Source organism: Thamnophis sirtalis, unplaced genomic scaffold (genome assembly GCF_051295495.1).
Source record: "Thamnophis sirtalis isolate CommonGarterSnake01/CBP01778 unplaced genomic scaffold, rThaSir2_p1.2 scaffold_8, whole genome shotgun sequence".
NCBI classification, from domain to species: Eukaryota; Metazoa; Chordata; class Lepidosauria; order Squamata; family Natricidae; genus Thamnophis; species Thamnophis sirtalis.
The window spans coordinates 65,139,807-65,152,805 of record NW_028261388.1 but is presented as its reverse complement, the minus strand read 5'-3'; the positions used below and the strand labels follow the sequence as shown (position 1 = coordinate 65,152,805).

Sequence of the window (12,999 nt, the reverse complement as noted above, 5' to 3'; positions counted from 1 at the left end):
TTACATGAATTGCATATAATGGGCCTTCAGTTCAAACTAAAAGGATACAGAGAAACAGTAAAAATATATGAATTATCCAATTTCTAAACAAAAAAACTCAGGACTTTTGTTGTCATTTTGTATCTATTAGAGCCAGTCAGTAAAGACAATGTAGGAAAATGTCTTCTTTGTGTTTATTAGTTCTTTTGGAACTGATTTTGGAACTGCCTAACTGCCCCATGTTGATTTTAGGAAGGCACTATAGCTGTGATGGCGAACCTCTGACACAGGTGCTGGAAGTGGCACGCAGAGTCATCTCTCCAGGAACGCCAGCCATCGTCTGTTGCTCTTCCAGGTTGCAGCATGCATGTGCTGAAGCTGAGCTTCTGGATTCTGGTGCATATGTTGGTCTTCGTGTGCGCATGCACACCAGAAACCAGAAGACCAGGTAATCAGCCAGCTGTTTTTTGCGCATGTGGGAGCACTGGAAACTGGAAGAGCAGCTCCTTGGCATGCATGCTACATTTCATTCTACATGACATCTTTTTGACTGAAAACTACCTAGACATTTTCCAATACGTTAGAAAATTTGTAATAGATTAACAAAATGTATTTGATGTTATTTTTTGAAACCATAATGAAATACTGAACTTTTTAATTTGCTTAGGATACAAAATGTAAGAAGTTGAACCAAGCTTGAAAAGAACGGCAAGAAAAATCCTTTTATTAAACAAAAGGCAGCCTTGAAACTAATCAGGAATGAATCTGAGTACTATTTTGAAGGAATTTATATGCTGGACTGAAAAGTAAAATAAAAAAAAACATTTGCTAATAAAAAGGCAAATGACAGTTCTGCCAAAAAAAAACACCCTACATAGATGTGTTCATATGATGATCAGAATTCAAGAACTGAAAGTATAAAGTTTTTTAAATAATTAAGATAACAACACAGTCTTATAAAGATACTCTAAATTGCAGTTAAAATATTAATAGTTGCACAATTCAATCCTGAAACGACAATTGGTCTTATCTGAACTGTTATTTTAAGAGGTGTTTGCAGGATGGTCCATTGATGGTATCATCACAGCCAATTGGCCTCGAGACTGGGTTGAAGCTGAAGGCACACCTCTGAGCTCCTCTCCTCTGACTCCAGTTTCAATGCAATATGCGCTCCCAAGATCCTGAAAACAAGTCACAAAGGAGACACCTCCACCCCCAATACTGTCTATCTAACCTAGGGTGGGAACTGGACCATCCTGCAAACACCTCTTAAAATAACAGTTCAGGTAAGACCAACTATCATTTCCTAGAGTAGGTTTGCAGGATGGTCCATTGATGGGACATACCCAAGTTACCATCCCATAGGATGGGCCATCACTGATCCAACAGGACATGTTGAAGCACCCTGTGGCTGAACGCTGTGGCCGAAGTTGCAAAGCCTGTAGTGCCGGATGAAGGGCGATGGGGAGGCCCACGTCAGTGCCTTGCAGATATCTTCTATAGGGGCCTGGGGGCTCAGGCCGCCAATATAGCCATACTCCTAGTGGAGTGTGCCGTGATTCCGACCGGCACTGGTACATTTTGCACCTTATAGGCAAGTTCAATACCAAATGAACCCACGACTAATGGTGAACGGGGAAACCCTCTTCCCTAACGACGAGGATTGAAACAATACAAACAGAACCCTAGACCTCCGGAACTCAGCCGTCCACCTTAAGTAGATCCGCAATGCCTGTCTTACGTCTAGGCGGTGCCACCTGTGCTCCCACTCTGACCGGGCCTGGGCAGAAGTCCGGGAGGACCACCTGGGCACGGTGGAAGACCATGTTTACCTTGGGCAGGAATGCCGGGTCAAGGCGTAGCATTACCCTGTTGTTGTGAAACATGCATAGATGCTCCCTGGAGGAGAGGGCCCCCAGCTCCGAAACACGCCTAGCCGAGGTGATCGCCACCAAGAACACAACCTTACAAGTGAGTAGCTTCCGGCTGACCATCCGTAACAGTTCAAAGCCTCGACCATGAGAGCCCCTAGTACTGTGGGGAGGTGCCACATAGGGAACCTATGGACTGGCGGAGGACGTAGGTGGGCTGCCCCCTTGAGAAACCTCTTGACTAAGGACAGCGGAGTGGAATCCTCCCCAGGAATCACCATGGCTAATGCCGCCAACTGTCTCCTAATGGTAGCTAGGGACAGGCCCTTATCCAAGCCCTCCTGAAGGAATTCCAATACCTGAGGGACCGTGGCCCTGGAAGGAGTCACGTGGGTGGCCTGACACCAGGCAACAAATGTCATCCAGGTGGAATTGTAAATCCGGTTGGTTGACTGTCTGCGGGAAGCCTCAATGGTCCTGATCACTCTCTGGGACAAGAGGGCACCTCTAAGGCACTCCCGCTCAATCTCCACATGGCACGTTGGAGCCACTGTGGATCTGGATGGACCACCTTCCTCTGCAGCAATCTCACCTCCCTCTGGGGGATCCTCCATGGTCTCCCTGCCGACAAGCTCAACAGATCCACAAACCAGGCCCTCCTGGGCCGGTAGGGGGCCAGTAGGATTACTTCTGCCTGTTCTTTGTCTACCTTCTGGATGACCCCAGGAAGGAGAGGCAGGGGGGAAAGTGTATAGCAACCCGACCGGCCACCTGGAGCGAAGGGCGTTGACCCCTTCCGTTACCCGAGCTGGGAAGTGAGAGAAGAACCACAGTAGCTGAGTGTTGGATGGAGTGGCAAACAGGTCCACCACCGGTTTTCCGAACCTCTGGCAGATCCTCTGGAAGAGCTCTCTGGACAGACTCCATTCTCCGTTGTCTACTGTCTCCTGGCTCAGCCAGTCCTCCTGATGATTGTCAATGCCAGTGATGTGTTCCGCTCGGATGAAGCACAGGTGCTTCTCCGCCCAGCATCCCAGACGCGATGGACGATGCCATAGGCCTGGAAGCAAACTTTATAGCGTTTAAGGTTGCGTCAGCTGAAAACTGAGCAACTGCTACTAACTTGTTACGGTCCTGGTGCAGGCGAACATCCTCGGGTGGAATACACGCCTGGATCTGCTCCATCCAGAGGATGGCCGTGCGATTGAAAAAGGATGCAGAGGCTGCTGCCTTAATGGCCCAAGCCGACGACTGGAAGGTCTTCCTGACAATCATCTCTGCTTTACGGCCCTCTGCCTTCAGGTTGTCTGCCACATCCTTGGGTACCAGCGAGGTTGGAGCAGCCAAGGCCATCACAGGGGGATCCACAGAAAGCATCTGCAATGCTTGAGAGAAATCTGGCTCGATGTTATAGAAATGTCTGTCATTACTACATGGAGTTGGGAAGGCCCCAGGAGTCTCCCACTGCTTCTCCCCCTTAATGGTTTTGGGCTCAGAGAAGACCGGTGCCTGGGGCTTCTTTGCTGGCTCCCCCTCCTTGGTCACCTCGCTGCTCTCCAGATGGGCAGTGGCAGGTGCCTTGTGCAGTAGGGACTGAAATAAAGTGGGGAAAACAATCCTGTGAAGGCAGGGGTCAGGCTCCAGATCCTCCTCATCCTCAGAGAGGTCTGGGTCTCACTGCGCTTTGTCCCGCAAGACTGACCCTTTGCTGGCCAAGGAAGGGGACCCAGAGCGACAAACCGGCTGGGCAGTGCCCCGTGTCTGGGATGAAGAAGTACTGGGAACTGTGACCTCGCCCTGAGGGACAGGGCGAGGCACCTGGTGCTGCATGCCTGCAGCCACACCGGAAGCAATGGCTCTTTCAATGAGATTCTGGAGGCCAACAGGCAGGTCCTCCATATCTAGGGACTCCCAGCAGGGGCCGCCCGGAGTCCTTTGGGAGTGGGCGGCATACAAGTTCAATAAAACAAACAAACAAACAAACAAACCTTCTGGCATCTAACTATGGCTGGCGATAGGTGCCAGGGTAGGCCTGGATGGATCTCTACCTTCCAGCTGAGCCTCTTGAGAAAGAAACTCAGCCTGATTGTCTACCTGGTCAAGATCCTCCATGGAAAGAGGGGGGGAATGGGAACCCCCCCCACCGCACTCCCTCAGGGAATCTAGGGACCTAGGGGGAGAATCCTGCCTCAAAGAGCCCCCTAAGGGTGACCTGGACCTGGGTTTAGAGGGGGAGGGACTGATCCTGTCCTGCAGGGCCCACAACCTCTCTGCCCTGGAAAAAGTTCTTATAAGGCCCTGTGCTTCCTTGCCTCATCTCTCTGGCTGGCACGGGAAGGGCAAGAGTCAGATGAAGCTTTAAGCCTCCTGGTGGAGGTGGTGGGCTGCTGCCTAGAAGAGGTAACCCTTCCCAGGGGACATTGGAGAAGGAGCCCTGTCCCCCATCGTGCTTCCTACTTACAGCCACTCCTCTTCCTCCCCTCGCAGCTCCTCTCGTTTTAATTTGCCGCAATTTGAGCCTTCTGGGGCTGCCGCGGCTTTCCAAGGAGCTCTGCTGCCACTGCACGCCTTCTCAGCCACTTCCGCGGCTTCTCCCAGCACTGATAGCTTCGTGCTCCCTCTGCTCACTGGCGATCCGTTTAGGGGTTTAGGGGCTGTTGGGCTGGAAACCAGAGCCCATTAGCCCCCTCACAAGGGATCAAGGCTCCACGTGGTCGCCGGCTAAAATGGCTGCCGGAACAGCGACCCAGCCACCAGAGCCTCCCAGATCTGAAATTCAAACCCCAGGCAGCTGGAAAACCGCAGCCACCTACGGGGACTTACAAGAAGGAGGAGGTAGGGTCCCAGGAAGGCTGGAAGCCACGCTGGTTTGAGAAGGGTCCAATAATGGTGAATATAGATTATATATTAATAAATTAGAGCCGAGGTGGCGCAGTGGTTAGGGTGCAGTACTGCAGGCCACTTTAGCTGACTGTGATCTGCAGTTCAGCGGTTCAAATCTCACCGGCTCAAGGTCGACTCAGCCTTCCATCCTTCCGAAGTGGGTGAAATGAGGACCCGGACTGTGGGGGCAAGTTGCTGACTCAATTTGCTAAAAAAAAGTTTGTAAACCGCTTAGAGAGGGCTGAAAGCCCTATGAAGCGGTATATAAGTCAAATAAATAAATAAATAAATAAATAAATAAATAAATAAATAAATAAATAAATAAATAAATAAATAAATAAATAAATAAATATCTTCAGGAGTCAGAATTTTTTAATCTCTACACTGGCCAGACTGGATTGAAACTGGAGTCAGAGGAGAGGAGCTCAGAGGCGTGGCTTCAGCTTCAACCCAATCATGAGACCAATTGGCTGTGATGATACCATCAATGGACCATCCTGCAAACCCACTCTGGAAAACTGGATCTTTTTATTATTAATTTCAATTTGGCACAAGCACACCATCTTGGGCAAAATATAAATTTCAAGCAGGATATAAATCTAATAAAAATAAAAATGGTAATTTAATAGAAATAGATCAAGATCAGTGGGATGGTGATACAAATTAGAAAATTTCCTTTAATGCCTAGTTTTCTTACCAGAGTAATATTCCATGAAAATGAATCCACAAGTACCACCTGTAATTCATGCATCTGAGAAAATTCCAGTGCCGCTAAGGGATAAAATAAAATAAAGAATATAACATGAGAGTCAAGGTAGATGAATCTACAGCAGGGATGAGGAACCAGTAGCCCTCCATATGTTGCTGAACTACAACTCTCACAGTCCCAGCCAGTATGGTACAGATTGGTAAGATTATTGCTAAAGAAGTGAACAAAGGAGATGATCCAACAGATGAAATTTACAGATATGATGAAGGCTACAACCAGACATAAAAGAATGATTGACTAGAATGAGGTCTGGATGATATTGGGAGAGAAACTGAAAATTAATAAAAGAAAATACAAATTTGTTCTAAGACGTATTGTAGTTTTCAGTGGGTAAAAACAATTCCACCTAAACAGAAGTTCAAATGCCTTCTCTAAATATTTTGGACTAGCAATGTCTAGCAAAGACATGAAAAGATAACAAATGTTTCTAAGTATGGAACCAAAATTTAAAAAATATGAATCTGGAAGAACTTCAATGTGAAAGAACCAGTCACTATTTCAGATGTTCTGTTGCTTCAAGATTAAGAACTATATTTCTGCAAGAAGGCTTGCTATTATGTGTATTTCTAAAATATTAATGAATATTGAGCAAAAATACTAGCAATAGAATTTGGAGCACAAGATTCCATGAACTAATTTATGGAAAAACAGTGAAAACAAGTTCAAAAAACAATCCAGAGCTACAGATTTTTATATACTGCTTCTAGAATAATCCAAAAAGGACTAGTAACTTTATAGAAACAGTGATTATAATTGATGTATAGACTGAGCAAATAGTTACCAATTCCCGATATTCTTTCTAGGATAGATACATACATACGTACGTTTGTTATATTTATGCTGATAAATAAATAAAGGGAGACTAGTATAGATCTATTTCAAGCTATTTAGCTCTCATCAGCTAGCCATACCCAAGTTTGGGAATCGAACCTGTGCTCCATTGCCTCCCAGGCAGGGAGTTAACCATTTGAGCTACAGAGAACGACTCCTTTATCAGCCAGCCAGGGTGGGAGGTATATACTTAAAGTCACAACCCCTGGTATGCCCAAGTATGGGAGGAAGGTCACACTTCCACTCTCTGTCATTAGGCTCGTCACAAGAGACCATACAGACAGAAACCCAATATTTTTTACTGTTGCCTTTTTGTTACATGTGTTATATTTACGTACGTACGTATATATATATATAAAGGGAAAAGAATAATTCTTATAGACTTTGTTTTATTAGCCAAATCTTAAGAACACTGTTAATCCACAAAATAATTCTACAAGGGTCACAAAAAGCAAAGGAGAAACTCTGGAAAGTATCTCTACCTATTGAAATTCTATGGAGATTATAAATGAAAACAAAGTCCTGTTCTAAAATAACAAATCCTAATTAGGTAAGAAGGATGCCAAGCATAACAGACACCTATGTTTGAAGATGTCAGACAATTGTCAGTAGGAATTCACGCCAATTTATGAAATTCCTAAACGATTCCGGCAGTAATATTACTTGATCCTGAAAACCATTTGACTTACACAGAGACTGAATAATTAATCTATTGTATAATATTATATTTTAAAAGAGAAATGTGATTGTAATAACAATATGAACCAAATATTCCATTATTGGCTGTATGATGAAAATAGTTCTAACAAGTGATATAAGCCATTTGTACTAACTGATGCAAAGCGTTAAGTTTATTTTATTCCATGCCTCATGTTTGCATAAGATTTGCTTTTTTAACATATTATAATGCTGTACTCATTTCTCAACTTTTTATTTTTTAATTTTCTGATAATTGTTTTGTCAATATATGTATTCCAGTTTGCTTCTAGGTTTTGCTATATGAGTCTTACTACCTTTACTGACTCCCAGGCTTAGGTCCTAACTCTGCCTAACTCTCAATTGAACAAAATATTTTGAAGTTTAGCACACTTTTGAATTTCATGCTCAATTTATTATCACTGACTCTAACATCTTATAGCCTCTAGATTACAAATCATATTAAAATAATATAAATTATTACATACAGTGTTCAAAACTATCTACCTATCAATCAAGAAACTAGGCTGCATTCATAAATTTATGGTATTAATTTTAAAAAGTGTTTTTAGGTTATTAGGTTTTGGGTTATCATGGAAACATGGCACAGGGTAAACATGACATACAGCCTTCCTTAGACCTAACGGAATGGATGGGGATTATGTATGCAATTTCATGATAATTCGTATCCTTTTACTAAGGTCAAAATTGAGGAGATATATTGTGGGGGTGTTAGATCATCCACTACTGAAATTCTTGTAAAGAAATATTGTGGAATGCTGCTGAACAGGGTGAACCCAGTCCCAACCCCTACAGTTTACATCTGATTAGTAAGGCCAATCAAAACTATTTTTAATGTCCTTTGTCTTGTTGAACATACATCAAGAAATGTATTGCAGACACAATAATGTAGTTGTAGATTAAAACATTCATTCATTCAATCAATTAATCCAATACTTCAGATACAAAGTAGCAAAGAGGTATTAGCCTCTCAATCAGGTGGAGTTAGTCTTTACAATAACCTATGTGATACCACAACACCTTTTAGTATATTTAGCATAATTTAATAAATTATACTAAACAGTATAATTTTAATGCTATTCATTTTAATAAGTATTACTTGTAAATCAAATATCAGAGGTTATACAAATTTTAGTACTGTTTGTGGATTAATTTTAGGCTTCCTTTGGCTAATATTTGATAGACTTTAGCACAAATATTTTAAAGTAATAGATACATATTCCTGTATAAAATCATTTTTTCTCATATCCTCTAATACTTACATCATAAAGATTAAAAAGAAAAATAGCCATTTACTCCTAAATGTCAACAAAATTGAAGTGAAAATAAGACATTTTAATCTATGGTATCAGCACGAAAGGTTTATACATGAACAAAATTCTTTTCTGAAAAATACAGGTCTTGTTATCATTTGACAGAAGACAGTTAATAAGAACAACTATTTTTAGAAACTGCTATTTACTGTTATTTAGTGAAACTGGTAATAGCCTAGGGCAGCGATAGCGAACCTTTTTTGGCTCACGTGCCATAAATAGGGAGAGCGCAGGGGGGGGTTGTGCGCGGACATGTCGCACCCAAATGCAATGTGCGACACCCCCCAGTGTGCATGGGTGCATGACAGGCGCTCCCCCTCATTTTTTGCATGCTTTTTTCGCCCTCCCCAGCTCCAAAGGCTTTATAGGAGCCTGGGGAGGGTAAAAACAGCCTCCCCCCACCGGAGGCTTCGGGGACCTTCAGGCGGCTTCCCTGAAGCATCCGGAGGGCAAAAACCGACCCTACGAGCAAACCGGAAGTGATTTCCAGTTTACTTGTAGGGACGTTTTTAGTCCTCTGGAGCCTTGGCTTCCCTAAAGCCTCCAGAGGGCAAAAAAATGATCCTACGAGCAAACCAGAAGTCACGTACGGTTGTTTTTAGTCCCCCTGAGCCTTCAGGGAAGTCTCCTGAAGGACCCTGAAAGCTCCGGAGGGCTTAAACTGACCCTACGAGCAAACCGGAAGTCCGTTCTCGAACTTTGCCCATAGGGCTGTTTTTTTGCACTCCAGAGGCTTCAGGGAAGCTCCTGAAGCCTCCGGAGGGCGGGGCGGGGGAGGCTCTTTTCACCCTCCCCAGGCTCCTATAAAGCCTCTGGAGCCTGGGGAGGGGAAAAATGGCTTTAAAAAAGGCTCAATTCAGCTGGCCAGCGCGCACATGTGCGCTGGCCAGCTTACAGGGCAACGTCTCGCATGCCCTGACAAATGGCTCCACGAGCCACCTGTGGAACATGTGCCATAGGTTTGCCATCTCGGGCCTAGGGGATAAAAAAGCAAGCCTGGACAAATATTATCCAGTTTAAACTCCTTTAAACAGAAAGGTGAAATTTGTGCATAAATGGAGTTGCACATGTATGTTCATCAGTCAAAGTTAAGGCAAAAACCTTTCTGATGTGTAGCCTAAACACTATGTATTTGTATAGCCTATTATGTGATATGCATATCTACTAGTTATATACTCAATAAAACCTCTGCAGGATTTTTCAAAATGTATAATTGCATCTCAAAATTATCAGTTTTGCAACTAAAAGTGATTATTCCTATTTCAATTCAAACATTTCCCATTTCCAGATAAAAAAGAAAGTCTGTGGTACTAAAATATTAAATGACTTAAATACATTAATCGCCAATGTAAAAATAACATATAAATAAATATTGTGTACACAATTTGTGAAATACATTCAAATCTGTTGCTTCTACTAACTTGACATGGGCTTGCCTCTTTTTCTGTCAGAAACATTAATAAAAGGGAAATGGAGGATGGAAATGGACATATGGGAAAAAATGAACACAAACTAAAAACAAAAGTTAAGGAATGCAATAGCAGCAGCAATAGCAGGACACTTTGGCAAAAGTACTCACGCAGAATCTACTGGCCAGAAGTTGATCAGAGTAACAGGACTGCAAGACAAAAAATGAGGAGGTGAAGAGAGAGGCAGAAAAAACTTAGCAGCAAAATAATTACGGAAAGTTAAAAAAACAAAACCCAAAATCAAGAAAATTCAATAGGCTAACATGACTGTCCATGAAAGCAGCCAAAACATGAGAAAGGAAATATTGGAAGAGAAAAATGGAAAGATAGCAAGCTGCAGTGCAATTTTCATTAAAGCAAGTTTTAATAACTAGCAGATTTTTTTCCTATTAATCTTACAGGATTACAATGGGCAGGTTTGTGAATTTGAATCTAAACATTAATATTTTTTTCTGTATCAAGAAAAAAAGGGCATGTTCATTTCTATGCACTAAACTGTAAATTACAGATATTTGGAAGAATTTTCAAGCATTCATTAAGATAACATATATTTTAATTTTATTAACAATTTAAAATAGTGTACGATTTGCAGGTGATTTGCAAGGAGAATAGCAACCAAGACCATAGCTTGCCTTTTCCCTTCAATAAAAATAAACAAATATGAAAGAAATGAAAAAGAAGTAATGTAGTCAGGAAATATAGGGAGCAGTGACAATTGGGAAGCTCAGAACTTATCAAATGAGAAATTATTAATATTCTTCACTCACGTTTCCATGTTGTCTCCTTCCAATACTGTTTGCACAGGCAAATAACCCATTCTTGGATGTTTTGCAAAGTATCTTTTGGTTCGGAATTTATTTTTTAATACCTTGGCAAAGTCACGGACGTCTTCCCCTGAAGTAGTCTAAAAGCAATATTTCAGCAATAGAATTTTATTAGGTTTTTTTTTGCAAACTTTTTACATCAGTTTTGCTATTTTTTCAATAAACTGTGTCGTAGTCATTTTAGATGGCCACAAACTTTAATTATTTCCATACTGGAAGTATCTCACAATCTGGTGATTTACAATTTACTATCAAATATATATTTTAGAATTTGCAAAACATTCCTGATCATTATGTGTACAAAGAAACATTTAGTTCAATATTAAGATTTTCCTCTATGACTGTGATGAAGTGGCACACGAAGCCATGTTGTCTGGCACACGTGGTGTTGCACGTTCCTCTTCTGGGTTTCTGGCACACATACGTGCACAACGATCAGTTGGCCTTCATGTATGCAGCAGTGCCAGAAACTGGAAGAGCTGGTCTTCCGTTTTCCTGCATGAGCATGCACTCCAGCCAGCTGATGGTCGTGCGTGCATGTGCACCAGTAACAGGAAGAATAGATGGCCAACGTGCATGTGCACGCTGGAACCGGAAGTGCATTTTTGGGCACACACGCTCTGGGCAGGTCCTCTTCCGAGTTGCGGGCCTGACAACTGAGCGTATGCACGCACTCCCTTTTCAGCACTCACCATCACTGCTCTATGCTTTTAGCCATTTTTTTCTACAAGACAGAAACCCTGTGATTTCAAGATTACAATATATCAAATGTTAAAATACAAGTATGTCAAACCCATGATATTCTGTAATTTTCTACATGATAAGTAAATAAACTGACAAACAATTTTGCAACCAAACAAGCAAAATACCTGTAAAGCATATAGTTCTTTATGTATAACAAAAGATTGTTATGCCATAATAAAAGCAGACCTGAACAAAAGGAATACAATTATCCATTTTTATAGTGGAAGAACTGTTATCTATTATGCTTATTAGATTTACAATAGATATTTTTTAACCGAAGGAAAGAAACACATCTTTCTCTCTTTCCATTCAGAATCAGTCCACTGCAGAAATGAAGAGTATGAACCATAATCTGTGTTTTCAACTTCACAATCTAGCATGAGAGAATATTATGGTGCAAACTTGCCTGATTGATTTCTGTTCTTTCAACCAACACATGGAAGAGAGGATGCTTAGGTAATGTAGCTGTTTCTATATATCTTTGTGAACTAACAAACATCCAGCTCTACTCCCAATAAGATACAGTAATTATTTCCCTCTTTTGTTGAAGTAAGACCCAGTATCTTTTGGACACCTCATTAATATCTCAAGTTCTTTTGTGATGACTAAACTGAACAACTCTTTCATTTAAGGTCTCAAATCCAAAGACTCAGCTCTATTCTGACATATAACATCAAGGTCTGAAAACAATGGTCCATTTGTGACACCTTTGCAAAAAGTGAATGTCTAACCAAACTATAGAAAATCTGCCAATGTGGATACCCATGGATAGTGACCAAGAATCTCGTTGCTCAACTAAGACAAGGACAAGCCCCAGGAGAAGACCTTATCCCTCCATGGATCATTAAAAACAATTTGAACTTGGAGGAGGAGCCAACATCACAATGATACGAACGTGCGGTCTCGATGCTCCGAGACCATAGCCGATACTTTTGCCGCTGGGTGGTCCAATCGGACCTAAACCCTCCTGTAGAGACGGTGAACAGGAAGAATGTCTTGCTGACCTCAGGGACATCGCAAAGTCCCTGATCGATGCAAGAGAAGTTCTTCAAGTTGGCGACAAAGTCGGGGCGGCTCCAAAAAAGAAGGATACGAAAAGAGAAAGTATTTCCAGCTCGTGAGAAACTTTTACTGTTTTAAAAAGAGACTGCCTATAAAAAACTTAAAATTAATTTAAATTGGAGAACAGAAGAAATAAGCAGTGGAATTAAATTTGGAAAGGTTTTGGACAGTGGGTTATCTTCATTTTTAAATGCTATCATCATGGATGGAATTTATGCAAGCCTTTTAAAATGAATGGATTAAGTTTTTTTCTTCTATTTTTTTTTCTTTTATTATTCTCTGTAACCTATGGACTAAAATTCTCATCTTTCATTACTGTGGGTATTCTCCTAACCCATTCAAGAATCGGACTTTTTTAAACCTTGAAATACAAAAAAGATACAAAAAGAAACAAGGAAAATTGCAACAATAATACTGCTACTTGGAGGCTGGAAGGTTTATTGGAAATGAAAAACTTATTTTTCTCACTGATTACTTGGCTTGGCACTCCAAGGTCTCACTGCTTGTTTATAGAGAGTAATAAGAAGGAAAGCATAC

At 41.7% G+C, this 12,999-nt stretch overlaps 1 protein-coding gene across 7 annotated transcripts in view; it reads right to left on the bottom strand.

Moving 5' to 3' along the window:
• Positions 1 to 12,999, bottom strand: part of DMD (dystrophin) — a 1,286,665-nt gene that overhangs the window by 64,754 nt on the left and 1,208,912 nt on the right. For all 7 annotated transcript variants that reach the window (XM_087721810.1, XM_087721811.1, XM_087721815.1 and 4 more), the window contains 2 exons: positions 10,600 to 10,736; positions 9,943 to 9,981 (listed from right to left, as the gene is read on the bottom strand). In XM_087721810.1, the coding sequence (XP_087577936.1) occupies positions 9,943 to 9,981; positions 10,600 to 10,736 (176 nt within the window). The remainder of the gene's footprint in view (positions 1 to 9,942; positions 9,982 to 10,599; positions 10,737 to 12,999) is intronic.